This window comes from Urocitellus parryii, chromosome 1 (genome assembly GCF_045843805.1).
Source record: "Urocitellus parryii isolate mUroPar1 chromosome 1, mUroPar1.hap1, whole genome shotgun sequence".
Classification (NCBI taxonomy): Eukaryota; Metazoa; Chordata; class Mammalia; order Rodentia; family Sciuridae; genus Urocitellus; species Urocitellus parryii.
The window spans coordinates 276824275-276845206 of record NC_135531.1 but is presented as its reverse complement, the minus strand read 5'-3'; the positions used below and the strand labels follow the sequence as shown (position 1 = coordinate 276845206).

The 20932-nt window shown below is 38.5% G+C and overlaps 1 protein-coding gene across 9 annotated transcripts in view; it reads right to left on the bottom strand.

Moving 5' to 3' along the window:
* Dis3l2 (DIS3 like 3'-5' exoribonuclease 2) overlaps positions 1-20932 on the bottom strand; it is a 356506-nt gene that overhangs the window by 220157 nt on the left and 115417 nt on the right. For 7 of the 9 annotated variants that reach the window (XM_026396261.2, XM_026396260.2, XM_026396268.2 and 4 more), the window contains exon 6: positions 797-1031. The exons of 1 other annotated variant lie outside the window; for it this stretch is intronic. In XM_026396261.2, the coding sequence (XP_026252046.1) occupies positions 797-1031 (235 nt within the window). Of the gene's footprint in view, positions 1-796; positions 1032-19767; positions 19813-20932 lie in introns of those variants that run through there. One more of the 9 variants, XM_026396267.2, reaches the window with a different exon arrangement.

The following is a 20932-nucleotide window of genomic DNA, read 5'->3' as shown; positions in this document are numbered from 1 at the left end:
ACAGAGGTATTAATTTGGCTAGAAAATACACTCCCTCTACTTAGAGCCTCTTAGAAACCTATAGTTTGGAATACCCAACTTGTCAATGAACCTTGCTCTTCAGTTCTCTAAAGTAGGCAGGGCCTTTGGGTACAACACTTCATCTGTGTGTTTGCAACTGCTTTTTTATGCATAGCTTAGATGTTAATCAAAGAAAATAAGAATGGCTTTCTTAAAGGCTTAGAATCAAAATGTTTTCAAAAGATAATCTGCTCATAAAATTTAGAGTGACCTATGCCCACCACAAATGACAAAATAATTTTTAAAGATAATGAAAAATCCTACTAAAGTCCTTTTTTATAAGAATTTTAAGGCTGGTTTAATTCTGGCTGGGGATGCCGTTTAGTGGCAAAGTGCTTACCTAGCATGTACAGGGCCCTGGGTTCAATAACCCCCCCCCAAAAAAATGACAGGAAGGGGAAGGAGGAAGTAGGGAGAGGAGGATGAAGGAAGGAAGAAATTGTAACTCTGTTCACAACCACCACAGGGTGGGAGATCTGAAGGTAACTACTGATACAACTCAAAGCCCATTAGGAAAATGGCCACAGCAACCGCTGCTCACAGGAACCGCTAGGCAGAACTTCAGTCCCCTTTCTTACCACCAGCAGCTAAAAACTTGTCAGACAGCTAAAAGCTGCCACAGGTCAGTCACTGGGAATATACTAATTGTGCTGTGTGACTTCTTCTGTCACAGAGAGAGAATTCCAATATTTAATCATTCACAAAACAGAATGTCAGGCAGTAGTCCAGGACTCACCCTTGTCCTGAGTGCGAACTGAGAGTTTCTCAACACCATCAACCAGCACATTTTGTGTGTCTCCATGTCCTTCTTCTGAGTCACTGTCACCAAATTGAGCCTCTATAATGACATCAGGACTATCATTATAGCCTTTCAAGGCCTGCTGTGGGAGGTGGTTTCCACAGAGCTCCTCGGGGAGATCAGACTCGTAGGCAGCTTCTGTTTCTTTGTCATTGCTCTCTGGCTTAATTACCTGAAGAAAGAGAAAAACTCTGTGGAGTAGTTTTTTTCTTTTCTAAGGAGAAAAACTATACATTCAGAAGCTGACAGCATTAGACATTCACCACACAGTTTGAAAAAGAGCTCTTATTTCCCAGGTGAACAAACTACCATGTGAGATAATCCCTCCAGCAATGCCAGGTTGATACTCAGCTCTTCAAGATACCCTGAATCAAGACTATATCCACTTCTCATTCTCCTGATCTACACTTTCATCCCTTCTCTCCCAAAGGTCTTGAATGCCAGAAAGTATCATGCTGCTTCTTAAGAGTTCATCCTATAGAACGAATCAGCATGTTCGAAAATGATAAGAGAATTCAACAAAGAATATGACTGTATTCCCAAGTGAAACCACTAGAATACAAAATGAAAGGGGAGAGGGGTCAAAATTATATGTGAACCAGAGTCTACAAAATGTTCTCATTAAAATATAAAGTCTTGGGCTGGAGCTGTAGTTCAGTGGCAGAGCATGTGCTAGGCCCTGGGTTCGATCCTTAGCACCATATAAAATAAAGGCATTCTGTTCATCTACAACTACAAAAAAAATTTTAAATATGAAGTCTTGTTTCTCCATTTTGAGGCTCAAATTGGTATATAAAGCACTTAGATTGATGCACACCTACTCTATGAAACAAGCAAAAAGGAGGGGGAAAAAATCAAGACACTAATCCACTTAATGACCTTGTCACATAAGAATCACATGACAGCATTTCTGGACATTTATGGGCACTATATTAAAATAAATTAGGTATCATTCAGTCACTAAAACAACATTTGCAAAAAAAAAAAAAAAAGAAAAAGAAAAAGTAAGATAGCATCATTGAAATTTTGATTGAAATGCATTTAATCTGTATTAACACTTTTGGTAATATGGCCATTTTGATAATATTAATTCTGCCTGTCCAAGAACAGGGAGGTCTTTCCATCTTCTAAGGTCTTCCTCTATTTCTTTCTTTAGTGTTCTGTTTTCACTGTAGAGGTCCTTCACCTATTTTGTTAAACTGATTCCCAAGTTTTTGTTTGTTTGTTTGTTTGTTTTGTTGAGGCTATTGTGAATGGAATCGTTTTCCAAATTTCTCTTTCAGCTCAGTCTGGTAATATAGGAATGCAATTGATTTCTGGATATTAATTTTGTATCCTGCTACTTTGCTGAACTCATTTATAAGTTCTAGATGTTTTCTGGTGGAGCTTTTTGGGTTTTCTAAATATGGAATCATGTCACCAAATGAGATAATTGAGCTCTCTTCCTATTTGTATCCCTCTCCTTTGCCTAATTGCTCTGGCTAGAGTTTCAAGATCTATGTTGAATAGAACTGGTGAAAACGGCCATCCCTGTCTTGTTTCTGTTTTTTAGCGGGAATGCTTTCAATTTTTCCCTATTTAGAATGCTGGGGCCTTGGGTTCAACATATATAGCTTTTATAATATTTACACAAGTTCCTTCTACCCCTATTATTTCTAAATAATAATGTTTTTAAAGAGAATGGATGTCGTATTTTGTCAAGTGTTTGTTTTGTTTTTGCATCTACTGAGATAATAATGTGATTCTTATCTTTAAGACTATTAAGACTTAAAGATGAATTACATTTGTTGATTTTTGTATACTGAGCCAATCTTAAACCTTACATCCCTGGGATAAAACCTACTTGATCATGGTATACATTTTTTAATGTTTTTGTAAGAGATTTGCCAATATTGTAAGAATTTTTGCACCCCTATTCATCAAGGATATTGGTGTGAAGTTTTATTTCCTTGATGTGTCTTTGGTTTTGGTATCAAGGTGACACTGGCTTCATAGAGTGTGTTTGGAAGAGTTCCCTCCTTTTCTATTTTGTGAAGTAATTTGTGGAGGATTAGTATTAGTTCTTCTTTAAAGGTTTGGTGGAGCTCTGCTGAGAATCCATCCAGCCCTGGGCTTTTCCTTGTTGGGAGGCTTTTGATGGCTGCTTCACTTTCCTTACTAGAAATTGGTTGGTTTAAATTTTCTATATCCTCTTTGTTTAGAATGAAGATTCCTCAAAAAAACTAGTAATAGATCCATTGTCAATCAACTATCCCACTGCTCAGTTTACATCCAAAGGTTTTAAAATCAGCATACTACAGTGACACAAGCACATCAATGTTTATAGCAGCTCCATTCGTAACAGCTAAGCTAGGTGCCTTTCAACAGATGAATGAATAAAGAAGTTGTAGCATGTATATACACAATGGAGTACTCCTCAGCCATAAAGAAGAATGACTTTATGACATTTGCAAGTAAATGGATGGACCTGGAGATTATCATGCTAAGTGAAATACGCCAGTCCCAAAAGACCAAAGATTGAATGTTTTTGCTGATTTATGGAAGCTAACTCACAATAAGAGAGTTAGAAGGAGAAGAACAGATATTCAATAGATCAGACAAAGGGGAAAAAAGTAAAGGGAGAGGGGATAAGAAAAGGAAAGATAGTAAGATGAATCCAAAATAATTTCCCTATGTACTTAGATGAGTAAACCATGGTGAATCCCACCACCATGTACATCCATAAGAATGTGGTCCTAACTAGGATAAGCTATATTCCATCCTTGTACAATTATACTGAAATGAAACCTACTGTCATGTATAACTAAAAAGAACCAAATAAAAAAATATATAGCATCAAACCACATGTTCTAGATGTTACTTGCAACACCACAGCATTTTTAGTAATCTTTCTGGTTGAGAAATCTATACAATTCAAGCATTCAAATTAAAATTACTGCATGTTTGTATATATAAATATAAAAAACAAATTTGATGGCCATTTGTAGTACATTCCTTTCATTCTTTGGAACACTTGTTGGAAGGCCCACCTTGTGCACCCTCATGAGGCTACATCCTAATGGGATGAACATAGGGCTCATTCAACAAATGATTATGCAGTCCCTCTCAAGGTGTGAAGCACTGTTTCAAGTGCCAAGTATGTCTCAGTGAATACAACTGCCTGAGTGACAGTGCAAGTAAAAATATACAGCATGAAACTAGAACACAGGGGCTGGGGTTGTGACTCAGTGGTAAAGCACCTGCCTTGCACGCATGAGGCCCTGGGTTTGAACCTCAGCACCACATAAAAAATAAATAAATGAAAATAAAGATGTTGTGTCCATCTACAACTAAAAAAAAAAATTTTTAAGAAAGAAAGAAAGACAGGGCTGCGAGGCGGGCGCGCAGCTAGCGGAAGAGGCGTCTGTGGGGGCGACTAGGTCGCAGAGGAACATCGTTGGGGATCACTAAGCAATGCTGAGCTGACGTGGATCTCGGGTGATCAATCTGGACCTCTCAGAACACACACTGAACCCGGATCAGCTGAATTCAAGGTCCCATTCGCCTGATTCCCGCAGACAAACAGCTGTGACTCAGCACTAATCCATCCGGCTGAAACAACTGGTCGGCCCTTCTGATCCTACGGAGGTAAATGCCTACCGAGCCTTCATAAGTAGTGGCCACAGGTTTCAAACGGGGCTTGGGAGAGACAGTAAGGACCCACCCATTGCATTGGTCACCCGGCAAAGGGAAACGAACTGTCGCCATTTGCAAGAGATACCACCATGGCAGAGAACTGACGTCATCAGACTGCGGCGGAGGAGATAACTTCATTGAATCCTGCGGCTACAGTGACTTCTTCCCTTCCCTTCTAATACCTTTCCTCCCAAGCATCAAATAAATTTATAGGAGTAAACAGTAACTCAGCAGTCAAACAGAACAAGAAGTAACATGAGCAGCTTCAAAAAGCAAGGAAGAAAAGGAGTACAAACAATGCAGGACAGCCTAAATATTCAGGAGGACCTAGAGTCATCGGAAAAATGGTCATCTAAAGAACTCAAGGAACACCTTAGACAGATGGAATGGAACCTTAAAGAGGATACGAGACAGCAAATTCAAGCAGCAAAAGAACACATTGAGAATGAGTTACATAAACAGATAAAAGAAGAAGTTAAGCATCTTTATCAGGACATAGAGATTATAAAAAATAATCAAACAATAATTCTAGAAATGAAGGAAACGATAAACCAAATTAAAAACTCAATTGAGAGTATCACTAACAGAGTGGAGCAAGTAGAAGCCAGAACATCAGATACTGAAGACAAAATATATCATCTTGAAAAGAGTCTAGCCAACTCAGAAAGGCTGGTAAAAAATCACGAGAAAAACATCCAAGAGTTATGGGATAACATAAAAAAACCAAATTTACGAGTCATCGGGATAGAAGAAGGTACAGAGATTCAAACCAAGGGAATGAGTAACCTGCTGAATGAAATAATTACAGAAAACTTTCCAGAAATAAAAAAGGAAACAGATATACAAATTGAAGATGCATTCAGGACACCGAGCACACAAAATCACAGTAGACCAATGGCAAGACACATTGTTATGAAGATATCCAATATTCAGAACAAAGAGAAAATATTAAAAGCTACAAGAGAAAAGAGACAGATTACATTCAGGGGTAAACCAATAAGATTAACAACAGATTTTTCATCACAGACACTGAAAGCAAGAAGGTCATGGAACAATGTATTTCAAACACTGAAAGACAATGGATGCCAACCAAGAATTCTGTATCCAGCAAAATTAAGCTTCAGGTATGACAACGAAATAAAAATCTTTCATGATAAACAAAAGTTAAAAGAATTTGCAGCCAGAAAACCAGCATTGCAAAGCATTTTGAGCAAAACACTACACGAGGAAGAAATGAAAAACAATAACCAAAACCATCAGAGGGAAGTGCCTCGGTAAAGACAGAGGGTGAGGGGAAAGATAATCATGGAGAAACAAACTAAATTTTTTAAAAAAAGGATAAATAATTAAACATGGATGGAAGTACAAACCATATATCAATAGTAACTCTGAATGTTAATGGCTTAAACTCTCCAATAAAGCGACATAGGCTGGTATCATGGATTAAAAAAACAAATCCAACAATATGCTGCCTCCAGGAGACACATCTGATTGGAAAAGACGTACACAGGCTGAAGGTGAAAGGATGGGAAAAAATATACCACGCACACGGTCCTCGTAAGCAAGCAGGGGTGGCCATCCTCATATCGAATAAAATCGACTTCAAGACTAAGTTAATCAAAAGGGATAAAGAAGGACACTATATACTGTTAAAAGGAACCATTCACCAACAAGACATAACAATTATCAATATTTATGCACCAAATAATGGTGCTGCGATGTTCATAAAACAAATTCTCCTCAAGTTCAGGAATCAAATAGATGAAAACACAATAATTATGGGTGACTTCAACACACCTCTCTCACCATTGGACAGATCCTCCAAACAAAAGTTGAATAAAGAAACTATAGAACTCAATACCACAATCAATAACCTAGACTTAACTGACATATATAGAATATATCAACCATCATCAAATGGATATACTTTTTTCTCAGCAGCACATGGATCCTTCTCAAAAATAGACCATATATTATGCCATAGGGCAACCCTCAGTAAATATAAAGGGGTGGAGATAATACCATGCATTTTATCTGATCATAATGGAATGAAACTGGAAATCAATGATAAAAGAAGGAAGGAAAAATCCTGCATCACATAGAAAATGAACAATATGTTACTGAATGATCAATGGGTTACAGAAGACATAAAGGAGGAAATCAAAAAATTCTTAGAGATAAATGAAAATACATACACAACATATCGGAATCTATGGGACACAATGAAAGCAGTTTTAAGAGGAAAATTCATCGCCTGGTGGTCATTCCTCAAAAAAAGAAAAAACCAACAAATAAATGAGCTCACACTTCATCTCAAAGCCCTAGAAAAGGAAGAGCAAAAAAACAGCAAATGTAGCAGAAGGCAAGAAATAATTAAAATCAGAGCGGAAATCAATGAAATTGAAACAAAAGAAACTATTGAAAAAATTAACAAAACTAAAAGTTGGTTCTTCGAAAAAATAAATAAGATCGACAGACCTTTAGCCATGCTAACGAAGAGAAGAAGAGAGAAAACTCAAATTACTAACATACGGGATGAAAAAGGCAATATCACAACAGATGCTACAGAAATACAGAAGACAATTAGAAATTATTTTGAAAACCTATATTCCAATAAAATAGAAGATAGTGAAGACATCGATAAATTTCTTAAGTCATATGATTTGCCCAGACTGAGTCAGGAGGATACACACAATTTGAACAGACCAATATCAATGGATGAAATTGAAGAAGCCATCAAAAGACTACCAACCAAGAAAAGCCCAGGACCAGATGGGTATACAGCGGAGTTTTAAAAAACCTTTAAAGAAGAATTAATACCAATACTTTTCAAGTTATTTCAGGATATAGAAAAAGAGGGAGCTCTTCCAAATTCATTCTATGAGGCCAACATCACCCTGATTCCGAAACCAGACAAAGGTACCTCAAAGAAAGAAAACTACAGACCAATATCTCTAATGAACCTAGATGCAAAAATCCTCAATAAAATTCTGGCAAATCGAACACAAAAACACATCAAAAAAATTGTGTACCATGATCAAGTAGGATTCATCCCTGGGATGCAAGGATGGTTCAATATACGTAAATCAATAAATATTATTCACCACATCAATAGACTTAAAGATAAGAACCATATGATTGTCTCGATAGACACAGAGAAAGCATTCGACAAAGTACAGCACCCCTTTATGTTCAAAACATTAGAAAAACTAGGGATAACAGGAACTTACCTTGACATTGTAAAAGCTATCTATGCTAAGGCTCAGGCTAGCATCATTCTGAATGGACAAAAGTTAAAGGCATTCCCTCTAAAATCTGGAACAAGACAGGGATGCCCTCTATCACCACTTCTATTCAATATAGTTCTCGAAACACTGGCCAGAGCAATTAGACAGACAAAGGAAATTAAAGGCATAACAATAGGAAAAGAAGAACTTAAATTATCACTCTTTGCAGATGACATGATTCTATACCTAGAAGACCCAAAAGGATCTACAAAGAAACTACTAGAACTAATAAATGAATTCAGCAAAGTGGCAGGATATAAAATCAACACGCACAAATCAAAGGCATTTCTGTATATCAGCGACAAAACTTCTGAAACGGAAATGAGGAAAAACACTCCATTCACAATATCCTCAAAAAAAATAAAATACTTGGGAATCAACCTAACAAAAGAGGTGAAAGATTTATACAATGAAAACTACAGAAACCTAAAGAGAGAAGTAGAAGAAGACCTTAGAAGATGGAAAAATATACCCTGTTCATGGATAGGCCGAACTAACATTATCAAAATGCCGATATTACCAAAAGTTCTCTATAGGTTTAATGCAATGCCAATCAAAATCCCAAAGGCATTTCTTGAAGAAATAGATAAAGCAATCATGAAATTCATATGGAAAAATAAAAGACCCAGAATAGCAAAAGCAATTCTAAGCAGGAAGTGTGAATCAGGCGGTATAGCGATACCAGATTTCAAACTATATTACAGAGCAATAGTGACCAAAACAGCATGGTACTGGTACCAAAACAGGCGGGTGGAACAATGGTATAGAATAGAGGACACAGAGACTAATCCACAAAGTTACAACTATCTTATATTTGATAAAGGGGCTAAAAGCATGCAATGGAGGAAGAATAGCATCTTCAACAAATGGTGTTGGGAAAACTGGAAATCCATATGCAACAAAATGAAACTGAATCCCTTTCTCTCGCCATGCACAAAAGTTAACTCAAAATGGATCAAGGAGCTTGATATCAAATCAGAGACACAGCGTCTGATAGAAGAAAAAGTTGGCTATGATCTACATACTGTGGGGTCAGGCTCCAAATTCCTCAATAGGACACCCATAGCACAAGAGTTAATAACTAGAATCAACAAATGGGACTTACTCAAACTAAAAAGTTTTTTCTCAGCAAAAGAAACAATAAGAGAGATAAACAGGGAGCCTACATCCTGGGAACAAATTTTTACTCCTCACACTTCAGATAGAGCCCTAATAACCAGAGTATACAAAGAACTCAAAAAATTAGACAATAAGATAGCAAATAACCCAATCAACAAATGGGCCAAGGACCTGAACAGACACTTCTCAGAGGAGGATATACAATCAATCAACAAGTACATGAAAAAATGCTCACCATCTCTAGCAGTCAGAGAAATACAAATCAAAACCACCCTAAGATACCATCTCACTCCAGTAAGATTGGCAGCCACTATGAAGTGAAACAACAACAAGTGCTGGCGAGGATGTGGAGAAAAGGGTACTCTTGTACATTGCTGGTGGGACTGCAAATTGGTGCCACCAATTTGGAAAGCAGTTTGGAGATTCCTGGGAAAGCTGGGAATGGAACCACCATTTGACTCTGCTATTGCCCTTCTCGGACTATTCCCTGAAGACCTTAAAAGAGCATGCTACAGGGATGCTGCCACATCGATGTTCATAGCAGCACAATTCACAATAGCTAGACTGTGGAACCAACCCAGATGCCCTTCAATAGATGAATGGATAAAAAAAATGTGGCATCTATACACAATGGAGTACTATGCAGCAATAAAAAATGACAAAATCATAGAATTTGCAGGGAAATGGATGGCACTAGAGCAGATTATGCTTAGTGAAGCTAGTCAATCCCTAAAAAACAAATACCAAATGTCTTCTTTGATATAATGAGAGCAACTATGAACAGAGCAGGGAGGAAGAGCAGGAAGAAAAGATTAACATTAAACAGAGACATGAGATGGGAGGGAAAGGGAGAGAAAAGGGAAATTGCATGGAAATGAAGGGAGACCCTCATTGCTATACAATATTACATATAAGAGGTTGTGAGGGGAATGGGAAAATTAACAAGGAGAGAAATGAATTACAATAGATGGGGTAGAGAGAGAAGATGGGAGGGGAGGGGAGGGGGGATAGTAGGGGATAGGAAAAGTAGCAGAATACAACAATTACTAATTGGGCATTATGTAAAATTGTGGATGTGTAACCGACGTGATTCTGCAATCTGCATTTGGGGTAAAATTGGGAGTTCATAACCCACTTCAATCTAATGTATGAAATATGATATGTCATGAGCTTTGTAATGTTGTGAACAACCAATAAAAAAAAATAAAAAAAAAAAAGAAAGAAAGAAAGACAGACAAACAGACAGACACACACTAGAACACAGAACAACAGAGAAGGTAAGGCTATTCACCAGGAAGGCAGCTAGGCAGCCCCTCAGAGGAAGAAACAACAGAGCAGAAGCTTGCATAAAGTAGTGAGCTTGTCTGTTTCTCTTTGCATTTACATTTGATAGGGATAAGATGTTCCTGAGTTTAGCCAAAGGTTTCAAAACAGATGCCTATCTTCAACAAATCAGATTAACAGTCTAATTAAATCACATAAAGACCATGCTTAATGAAACATCTTCATCTTATACAAGGCAGAAAAAGCTATTAAATATTTCCCAAACCATTTTAATGCCACAGGTTCCAATTAATACAATCCTCTCCAGATAAATAATATTATAATGTCCACTTAAAAAACCAAAGTAAAATGTGAGCAAGAAATACACATTCAACACAAATGCTCCAGCCAGGCATGGTGGTACACCCTGTAAACCCAGCTACTTGGGAAGCAGAAGAATTACAAGTTCAATGTCATCTAGGGAACTTAGGGAGAATCTATCTCAACATACAAATAAAAGGGACTGTAGATGTAGCTCAGTGGTAGAATGCTTGCCCAGCATGCACAAGGCCCTGGGTTCAGTCACTAGTATCACAAAAAATAAAGAGTAAATTTTAGAATATTCCCAAAGTTTTTAAAAAGTTGACTTTACAAATATATAGAAACAGAAAAACTGGTAAACAATGATTAAGTTTTTCTGAGAAAACAATATTTTTTAAACCCTTCATTCCTAGTTTTACAAAGTAATGGAATTTTTCTTCTCATTTTTGCTGTTTTGACTACTGCCAGATTCATTCTTTGATTCACTCATTCATTCTCTCTAGAAGTTGTTTAGAAACAAACAAGACTCCTTTCCTTTGCTAGTTAAAAAAAAAAAAAAAAAACTCAACAGATTAGGCCAGCCATCTCCAGAAAGAAAAAGATTTCCTCAGGTCCCTTCTTGCAAGAACACACACAAGTGAAGCCACAACGAGGGACTGCATTTATACAACGAGAAAACCAGCTCCGTCTCTGCATCTGCCTTGCACATGAGTCCTGGTTTCATATTTTCTATATTTTTAATTGGAAAATTATAGTTGTACATGATAGTGAGATTTGTTCTTTAATATTCATACAGGCACACAATATAACAATGTAATAATTTGGCTAGTATCATTCCCCAGTATTTTCCCTTTCCTTCCATCCCTTTCTTCTATTCTACTGATCTCCCTTCAATTTTCATAAGATTCTCTCACCTTTCTTTTCCTTTCACCTCTCTAGTTTCTACATATGAGAGAAAACAAACTACCCTTGACTTTCCGAGTTTGGCTTATTTGAGAATGGGAGAATTTAACAACAAATTATGAAAGAGAAAGAATTTCATACAATTCAAATCAACAAATCAACTTGCTTAAACACACATGGTGAATTCAATAATATTTAGGAACACTTGCTCCTGACCATCCTGAAAGAATCCAGCCAATTGAGGGCTATGTGAGAGTGGCCCAAACACAGCAGGAGATAACACAGCCCATGTCTAAGGCATGAAGGCTTCAGCCTGATCACTGCTCTGTTGATTTGTCCTTGTTATGGTTTAGGTATGAGGTATCCCCCAAAAGCTCATGTATGAGACAATGCAAGAAAGTTCAGAGATGAAATGATAGAATCTGAGAACCTTAACCTAATCAGTGTGTTAATCCACTTGAATGGATTAACTGGGTGGTGACTGCAGGCAGGTACGGTGTGGCTGGAGTAGGTAGTTCATTAGGGGCATGCCTTTGGGTTTATATTTTGTCCCTGGTGAGCAAAGTGCTCTCTTTGCTTCCTGTGGCCATGTCCTGAGCTGCATTCCTCCACCATGCCTTTCTGCCATGATTCTCTGCCTCACCTCAGGTCCACAGCAATGGAGTCAGCAGTCTGTGGACTGAGACCTCTAAAACTGTGAGCCCCAAATAAACTTTTTCTCCTCCACATTCAGTTCTGTTCTTTCACAGTCCTATATTATCCTCACACATAGCTTTACCTCAACAACAACAATAACAAAAGGAGTTGGGGGCAAAATAAACAACGACAACAAAATTAGTGAAAAGGTAAAGTTGAACTAGCAAGTAAAACACAGTCTCTATCGTTCTGTGCATAAATCCACACACACACTTTCTTTCTTTTTTTCCCTGAGAAGGAGTCTCTCTATAGTACCCAAGCTGATCTTGAACTCCTGAGCTCAAGCTACCCTCCATCTAAGCTGGAACTACATGTGCACACCAACACACCCAGTACCCTAGAAAGATATTAAGAAAGGGGCCCAGGCCTTCAGTTGCTATTATGTATTAATTTCTGCCTCTAATGGTATGGTCCAACAAGCCACTGAGAAAATACAACATGGGAAACCAGAATTCTGACTTTATACAATTTGAAGGCTAAACAACAAAGGCAGTCTTTGTACGCATATGTGCATAAGTGTGTGGGGACGCACATACGCGTGCGCGCGCACACACACACACAGAATTCCTTAAGCACCATGATTCTTGTTAAAGCACTCCTTGTTAAAAATTATACTTTGGTTCATGCATAAAAAGTTCAAGGAACAGTCAATGGGAAGAGGAGATTAGTGAAAAGCAACAACCAGAGTACAGTAAACTTAACCATACAGACATTTTAAAAGCAGCCCAGTTGTGACTTTGTGACAATCTCCATGGTTTAGATTACCTATTCCCAAGAATTTGTATTTTCAGCACAAAACTCATGTTTGAGTTACTAAAGCAAAAAAATGCTATAAGGTAACAGGACTTGTAAATCAAGTCACTCAAAACTGTGCCACTAAAATATAAATTAATATGTTGCATTTAAAAATATTTTCATTCTTGTTTGCTGACCCTGGGTTCATAATAATAGAACAAAAGGCATAGGGAAATCATCATGAGATCACAAAACCTATGTCCTCTCAAATCATTCCACAGCTCATATTGGTTAAGAACAGGGATGTTTCCTTGGGGAAACGGCTAACTCAAGCCTAGACCAGCACATAAACAAGATAAACCTGGAACATCTTGTCATATGAGGAGAACAGGGAGGCTGTAAGGCTGTGATGGGTGTTGTCTAAAGAACTCATGAACTACCATGAAATGGCTCTCTCTGGTCAACTTTAGGGAATTCTAAGCATTAGTACCACCTTTCCTATTAAAATTTACCTCAGAGGAACCCAAGAGTTGATGAGGTAAAGTTCTTCTGAAGTGTTTCAGCTAACTAAATAAAAAGGAACAAATGACGTTCAGTATCACCATTTTGCCAATCCTAATGAAATAATGGATTCAGAAAATGTTCATCCACAGTTGCTAAAACCAATAAATCATGAGATGATTGGGAAGGAGTTTTATAATAGAAAAACCAGAGTGGCAATATCTAAATCCATTGATCAATATGAATACCATAAAAAGAATAAGCACCGAAATGCTTCCTGATTCACTATGAAAGGAAGTAGAGTCAGGCAGGGTGGTACACATCTGTAAACCCAGTGACTCAGAAGGCTGAGACAAAAGGATCCCAAGTTCAAGGATAGCCTCAGCGATTTAGTAAGGCCCTCTGGAACTTAGTGAAACCCTGTCTCAAAATAAAAAAATTTAAAAAGGGCTAGGGATATAGCTCAATGTTAGAGGGCCTCCCAGTAGCCCCCCCTTCCCCACAAAAAACCTGAACCTACATCTCATCTGACACAGGAAACAGAGGAACATGCTAAAAATAGGAAAATATCATACTCAAAACGGAAAACTTACAGAAAAGTGACCCAGTTTTGCCAACAGATAAATCACCAAAAAAAAAAAAGAAAAAAAAGAAAGGGTGAACTTATATACTTGCCACACATCAACTACAGGCAATATGTGAGCTTTACTCATATTCTGGTTCTAACTAACCAACTGAAATTTTTGAAAAGAAAAAAGAAAAAGGAGAGAGAGAATCAGGAAGATCTAAATACTGATTAGGTAATAAATGACATTAATCAACTGTGTTTATGTCTCTTGAAAATCTCTTTTACTCCATATAACTAGAGAATTTATGAATGATACGAATCCATCTACACTCACATTCAGCCTCAATCTTTCCCTTCAATTCCAGATTTATAATCTAATCGCCTACCTTATGTCTTCACTTGAATCAAGAGAACCTTTGATTCCCACCAGAACCTGCTCTTCACCCAGTGCTACCTCTTTCAGCAGATAGCACCACCTCTCATCTGTTGCTCCAGCCTCAAATCCTGGCATCAGAATTGACTCTTTCCCTCTCGTTCCACACATTCAATCCATCAGAAGAGCCCAAGAAGTATCTTCATGCCATTTCCCCTGTTGCTACATGAACTCAAGCAACCTTTATCTCCTTGCTGAAGTACTGAAATGTCCACCCCTCAGAGAGGTTTCACTGACCCTAACTAAAATAGCCCCACCTCGCTGTCCTCTCTCCTGAACACTGCCATTATTACTTTCTCAAAAGAGAAAGTAATAATGGCAGTGTTTTATTTATTTACTTTATTTACTTATTTATTTACTTTCTGCTTCCCCAACTAGAATGTAGGTTTTGAGCACAGAAGCCATCGATTTTACTCACTGCTATGCTCTTGAGAGTGAGAATAGCATTTAGTTGCCTCTCAAATATATGCTGAAGGAATGAATGAATATGCAATTCAGAGACTCGCCAGGACTGTCTTCCCTGATCAGCTATAAACTCCATGAAGTGATAATGGTGAGGCCTGGTACACAGTAGGTACTCAACTGTCTCTTGGATTAAGAATGAAAGAAGGTAAATTTCATATAACATCTCCACATATGTAAGACCTATCCATCTCTCAAGGCCTAATTCCAATGGCTTGAATTTTCTATATCACCTCATCTACCCAATTCTTCTCTATCGCCCCTACACACCCCAACAAACAATAACTCTTCATTTTTTAACAGACCCAAAGCAAATTATTTACACCTTTTCTTTGATACTTTTCAACTTCTTTACTATGATAATGTTGTCTATGCAAATTATTTATCTCATCTTTTAAGACTATCTATTTACAAATTATATTTTTTACATCTCTGTATATTCTACAGCAACCTGCATAATCAATCTAAGTGCTCAAGGTTTGATGATAAACATATAGAAGAATGGGTGGAAGAATGGGGGAAAAAAAAGAATACAAAAATTATCAGAGTTTCCTTGACAACATTAACTAAAACAGCCTCTCTTGACTGTCATCTCTCTCCCTGATCTTACTTTACTTTTCATTGTTGTCCTTGCCACTGTCTGAAAAGACATTATCCACTTATTTACTTTCAAATATCTGTAGAGGTTTTCAGTCACACGAGTATGTGATTTAGAAACTAGTAGCCCGGTTTTCCTGGAATCTATAAAGTTAATAGGCTTTCTTCTATGGGGTTGACCTTGACAAAGTTAGAAAGCCTAATCCAGCAGCTCCCAGCTTTGAAGATGAGCAGATCCCTCTGAGATCGGGATGAAAAAGTAAGCCCTTCCTCCACAGGAAAATTCCCAGCAACAGACAGAAAAACTCTATAAGAAAATACAAGTACCACAAGTCACGGATCTGGAGCCAAAGGCCACCACTTCAGACAGATCACTATTTTGGAGAGCTCTGAATGAAAGGAAGGTCCTGAGGAAAATGGATGTATTACTGACCTGGTTAACTGAGGACTTTTAAATTTCCTCTGGTTTCTCCACAGACCTGAGAGGGTGAAACAGCTGCCTGCACTTATTATTCCGAGTGCATGCTGCAACGGGATTATTTCTCCCTTGAAGATTTAGGCTAGTCTCTGGAGGACAGGATAGAAACAGATTAGTAAGAAACCAAATTGCTCAGTCAAAAGAACTTTTTCACTCTCAGTCTTGTTCCATGAGCAGAGTAGGATGGGCATCACCTAAACCCTGCTAACAAAAATAAACAATGAAAACAGGAGAAGAGCAACTGAAGTGAAGTACTTTCTAGGTGCCAACTGCAGCTACTAAAAGGCTCAAGAAATAGCACACTACAATACTTATTAATTATAATCTCTTACCCAGTCCCCAAACACACATGTACATGCAGAAACTTTGGTCAGCTATACCCCCCCACCGTTAGTTTTACAAGGAGGATAAGTCTGTAATGTACCTACTGTTTTCTTTCAGAATGTAAAATTGGGAAAGAGTGGTGTGGCAGTGTGCTAAGGGGAAAAGGTGATGCCCTTTCTCCATTGGACAGAAATTCCTCTGCTCTGCAGGACAGAGAAGAGCCTCCTGGCCTCTGTAGTAGAACCCAGGGGGTCGGAGAGGACCTTGAAAGACCATGAGGGATGGATGAAACTGAAAGGCAGCTGTGAAAAGCTTAGCACTCAAAGGAACAGGGAGAGACCTAAGTTCAGAATCTTGAATTCAGAGACACAAGAGAGGAAGAGACACAAGTCCTGGGAAAAGAAGCAGGTACAGCACGTGTGACTTCTGTATTTTCCGAGGATAAAAGCCTATGTTGGCCAAGGAATGGTGGCGTGCCTTGGAGAAGTCTATTTCAAAGACAAGAACACTGCTTTGGCCAGAGACACTATTCAAAAGGTGAGAAAAAATGGCTACAGATGATGCTAATCTAAACAGCTGGCAGAATTTTAGAAAATGATACAAGCAGATATGTTTAAAAAAAATTTAAACACACATAAAAAGCACTAGCACAAAAGAAAATAAGATAAATCAAGCTCAAGATTTAAATTTTCCTTTCATTCTCAGCTACTATAAGAGAAATTTGAAAAGACAAGACGTGGAAGTGCTCTATCTAGAATATATAAAGACCTCCTATAGATCAGTGAGACAGAAAACTCATCAGAAAAATGGGGGAAAACTTTGTACTTTACAAAATACAAATGCCAAATAGCCAGTGAAGGTGAAAAGAAGCTCATCTTCATGAGACATCAGAGAAATACAAGTTTAATCCATAAGGAGATACCACACACCCACAGATGGACACAAACTAAAACTCTCGACAGATGAGATGTTAACCAAATGTTAACAAGAATGTGCAGCAATGCGCTGCTGGCATGAATATAAACTGGTCCAGCCCTTTATGGGACAGAGCAAGGTCAAGCAGAAACAGATCCTCTGACACCCAAACCCTGGCTGAGTCCAATGCCCTGTCTACCTTCCTCAGGATTGATAGGTGAGCACATGAAAAAGACAAGTCTAAGCTAAGAAAAACACATGTATAAACCACAAGTCAATAAGAAAATGCAAACTCTCATTTAGGAATGGCAAGCAATTGTGACCATGCACAGCAGGAGGGGAGAGGACACTGAAACAGGTGTGAAGAGGCCTGAATGCCATTTTGGTGAAACTTGCCTTCATTATAAAGTGAGTGCAACAAAGAAGAGCCAGCACCAACCCTAAGCCCATACAACTAGGGCCCAAATGGGGCTCTGTCACTTCCCAACTATGCGATCTTAGAAAAGCTACTTAATCTCTTTGAATCTTAGTTTTACCGTCTTTAAAACGGGGGCAAAACCATTGAATGTCATAAGGTTGTTATGGGAACTGAGACATTATGTGAAAAACTCTTAGCTCAGGAGCCTGAAATATGTTAAGAACATAATAAGTGAAAGATTTTGTTGTTTGTTTGATTCTCTTTTTTAGAGAAGAGGCTTCTCTATGTTGCCCTCCTGCCTCATGCCTGTAAACTCACCTACCTGCTAACTGGTGGAGGAAAGAAATTACAGATGAAATTGCAGGTGTGTGCCACAATGCTGGCAGCAAGAGAATGATTTAATAATAAAAAGGAACTCCATGGAGAGATTTTGAAACCCTGAAGAACAACTAAAGCAAGGGTAAGGGAGAAGGGTCAAAGTTCACTGCAAGACACTGAATTCAGCTAAAAGAAAGTGCGCCTCAAAAGGAGGCACACTTCAATGGGGGGGGGGGAGATTTAGTCTTCAGACCCAGAAGCTCAAGATGATGAGGAACACCCAGGCAACACATGGAAAAATGGGTCTAGTGACTGAAGACAGACATCAGATTAGAGAGTTACCCACCACCAGCTAACAGCTAATGCAAACGTGTCCCAAGGCTAAGTGTCCACTGAGAAGAGAAGTTAAAAACAGCCCTGAGGAGAGACTCAAATAAAAAGGGTCCAAAAAGAACAGGAGTTAGGTAAATGGAGAGAATTTAAAATAATTATGAATACATGAATCAAAATAAGCACTAAGGATGGGTGTGGTGGTGCACACCCCCGTAATCCCAACAGCTGGGGAAGGCTGAGGCAAGAGAACCACAAGTTCAAAGCCAGCCTCAATAATTTAGTGAGGCTCTAAGCAACTCGGTGAGACCCTGTCTCTAAATGAAATACAAAAAAGGTCTGGAGATGTGGCTCAGTGGTTAAGCGCCCCTGGATTTGATCCCCAGTACCAAAAATAAATAAATAAGCACTAAGGCTTTCAGTATAACTGTCACATTCATGCTGCACACTCTCCCCTGTGCTTTTATACACATTTGCAGATCTGATCCACACACTGATCCTGGGTGATACATAGGAGAATCATCATCTCCAACTCACAAGGTGGAAACAAGTTCAAACGTGCCACAACCCCACAGGTCCTAAATGGCAAAGCTGTCACATATGCACAGCTCTAGGGTTCTAAATCTAGTATTGGTCCCAAATTCTATAGAGGAACTCTCCCACAGGAGCTGAAGACAGATTCCAAGTGAGCTTTGCACACACAGCTCCATCACTGACACCCATCACGTGAAATGTCGCTACACCTTCAATTGGCCTGGCAAGTAAAAATGAAGAGCCAGCTGTTCTGTGAATGCTCCACTGCTATTCTCCCTCTGTACAGAAGAGTTCTATTGCTTCTTCTGGACCACTGCTAGTCCTTGGCTATTCCTTCATTGTAGAGTTCTTTGATCAGGCTAAATTCCATTTTTTGTTTCCATATTTCTCCTCCAGATAGCAAAACATTTCACATTCACCTTTATATTTCCCAGAGTCTCCCACAATGCCTAGCACATAAAACATAATAAATACTGGTTCCCTTTTCTTCTGAATAAGATTTGAATCAGCTTTAAAACAAGGATTTTTGCAAAAAAAAAAAAAAGTAATGAGAGATAAATAAAATAATTATCAAGTAAGTGCCACAAAATGAAAATGCATGTTCGTGTGATGCAACATGGTACTGCAATGTCTTCCATTAAACACAATGTGTCTGGAAGCCGGGAAACAGTCAACAGGTAGAGATTGAACCAACTTAACAGGCAAACATGAATATATACAAGTGAATAAAATTGGAAGACACTGAAATAAATGCATTTTTCTAAAGTGATTCTAAGCCTTCACATCTAAATTATAATTTAATTTTCAATATAAGTTCACTGTGCCCCAAGTTGAACACATCAGCCTTAGCAAGAAAAGTCACAAACAGCCAGAAAAAGAAGAGAAAACTATTTTCTGATCCTTCCAATTGTAAAGTAGCCTTCTGCCACCCAGAAATGGGGGAAACTGTCTGCACTGTGCGGTAAATTAGATCAACTGCAAAAGCAATTGAAACTCACCAGAATCAAGAGGAGGAACTGGCCACTTCATACCTGTTTGATGTGCATTAGATCTTTCTTCCCTTCCTTTTAAAATTAATATTATTGTATTTCAAAACTGGGGAGCAAAAGAAAAAAAAAAGTCCCTGTAACCAAATATTCAAACAGAATCCTAAATAAAAATATCAGATAACATTTCCATTAGGCCGGCTTACTCAAACTCCAAATGTGAGAAATTTCATAGCTTCCATGCTTACTGATATAGAAAAAATGCTTCCTTGAACACAAAGGCCATATTTGAAGGGTGTTATTTAATATCATACAAAAGTCTATATTTACATGGGGAAAGTATTCCAGCATATAAACTCTATTACATTACCCTTGTGTACAGGTTGCTAGCAACTTAGCATAATGAAGCATTTCCAAAAGAATCACAGATACCTCTGTCCATAGAACACTTCTGCTGAAATTGGGCAGCTGAGACAGTGTCAGCTGAAGGCTGGGCCCAGGAGACCATGTCCCGCAGCCCACCACCAGAGCCTGGGATGCGTGCAAACGCACATCAGAAGTCCAGTTATGGGCTGCTTTTCCTTTCTTGGCTCCTCTGGCTGGGCTTCAGTGACAGCACTCACTTGCCACACATGTTTGAACAAATTTTCAAATCCTTTAATGGCACACTTGGGACAAAGTATAATACACTGTTCAAGAAATACTTTGGAGTCAAGAGAAGCAATTGATATTTCCACAGGGAGTTCTTGACAAGGTTTGCCAATGAGCCTCTTTCACTTTAATACAACCAAGGACACTATCATCTTAAAGACATATTTGCAGACATTCTCAAAGATGTGGGTGTTATCAGGAATTTTGTTTGCTTCTGGTAGTTCATCCATAAGCAGCTTTCATCCATTTTACACAAACAAATTATCTCCACTCTTCCAGTTAATTAAGCCCAAAACCCTGTGCCATTCCTACCCATCACTCAGCTGATATCCCTTCCCTAACAAACACCCCCACCTTGCCCCACATCCATTCTGTCAATTCTGTCAGCTCTACCTTCACTGCAACCACCTGGCTCAGTCTCCATCACCTCTCACCTGGACATGGGCTACAGCAGGTCTCCAGCTTCTGCTCTTGCCCCTTCAGCCTACTCCCAACACAGTGGTCAGAGTGAACCTATTAAACATGTCACATTATGCTACTTCTCTGCTCTAACCCCTCT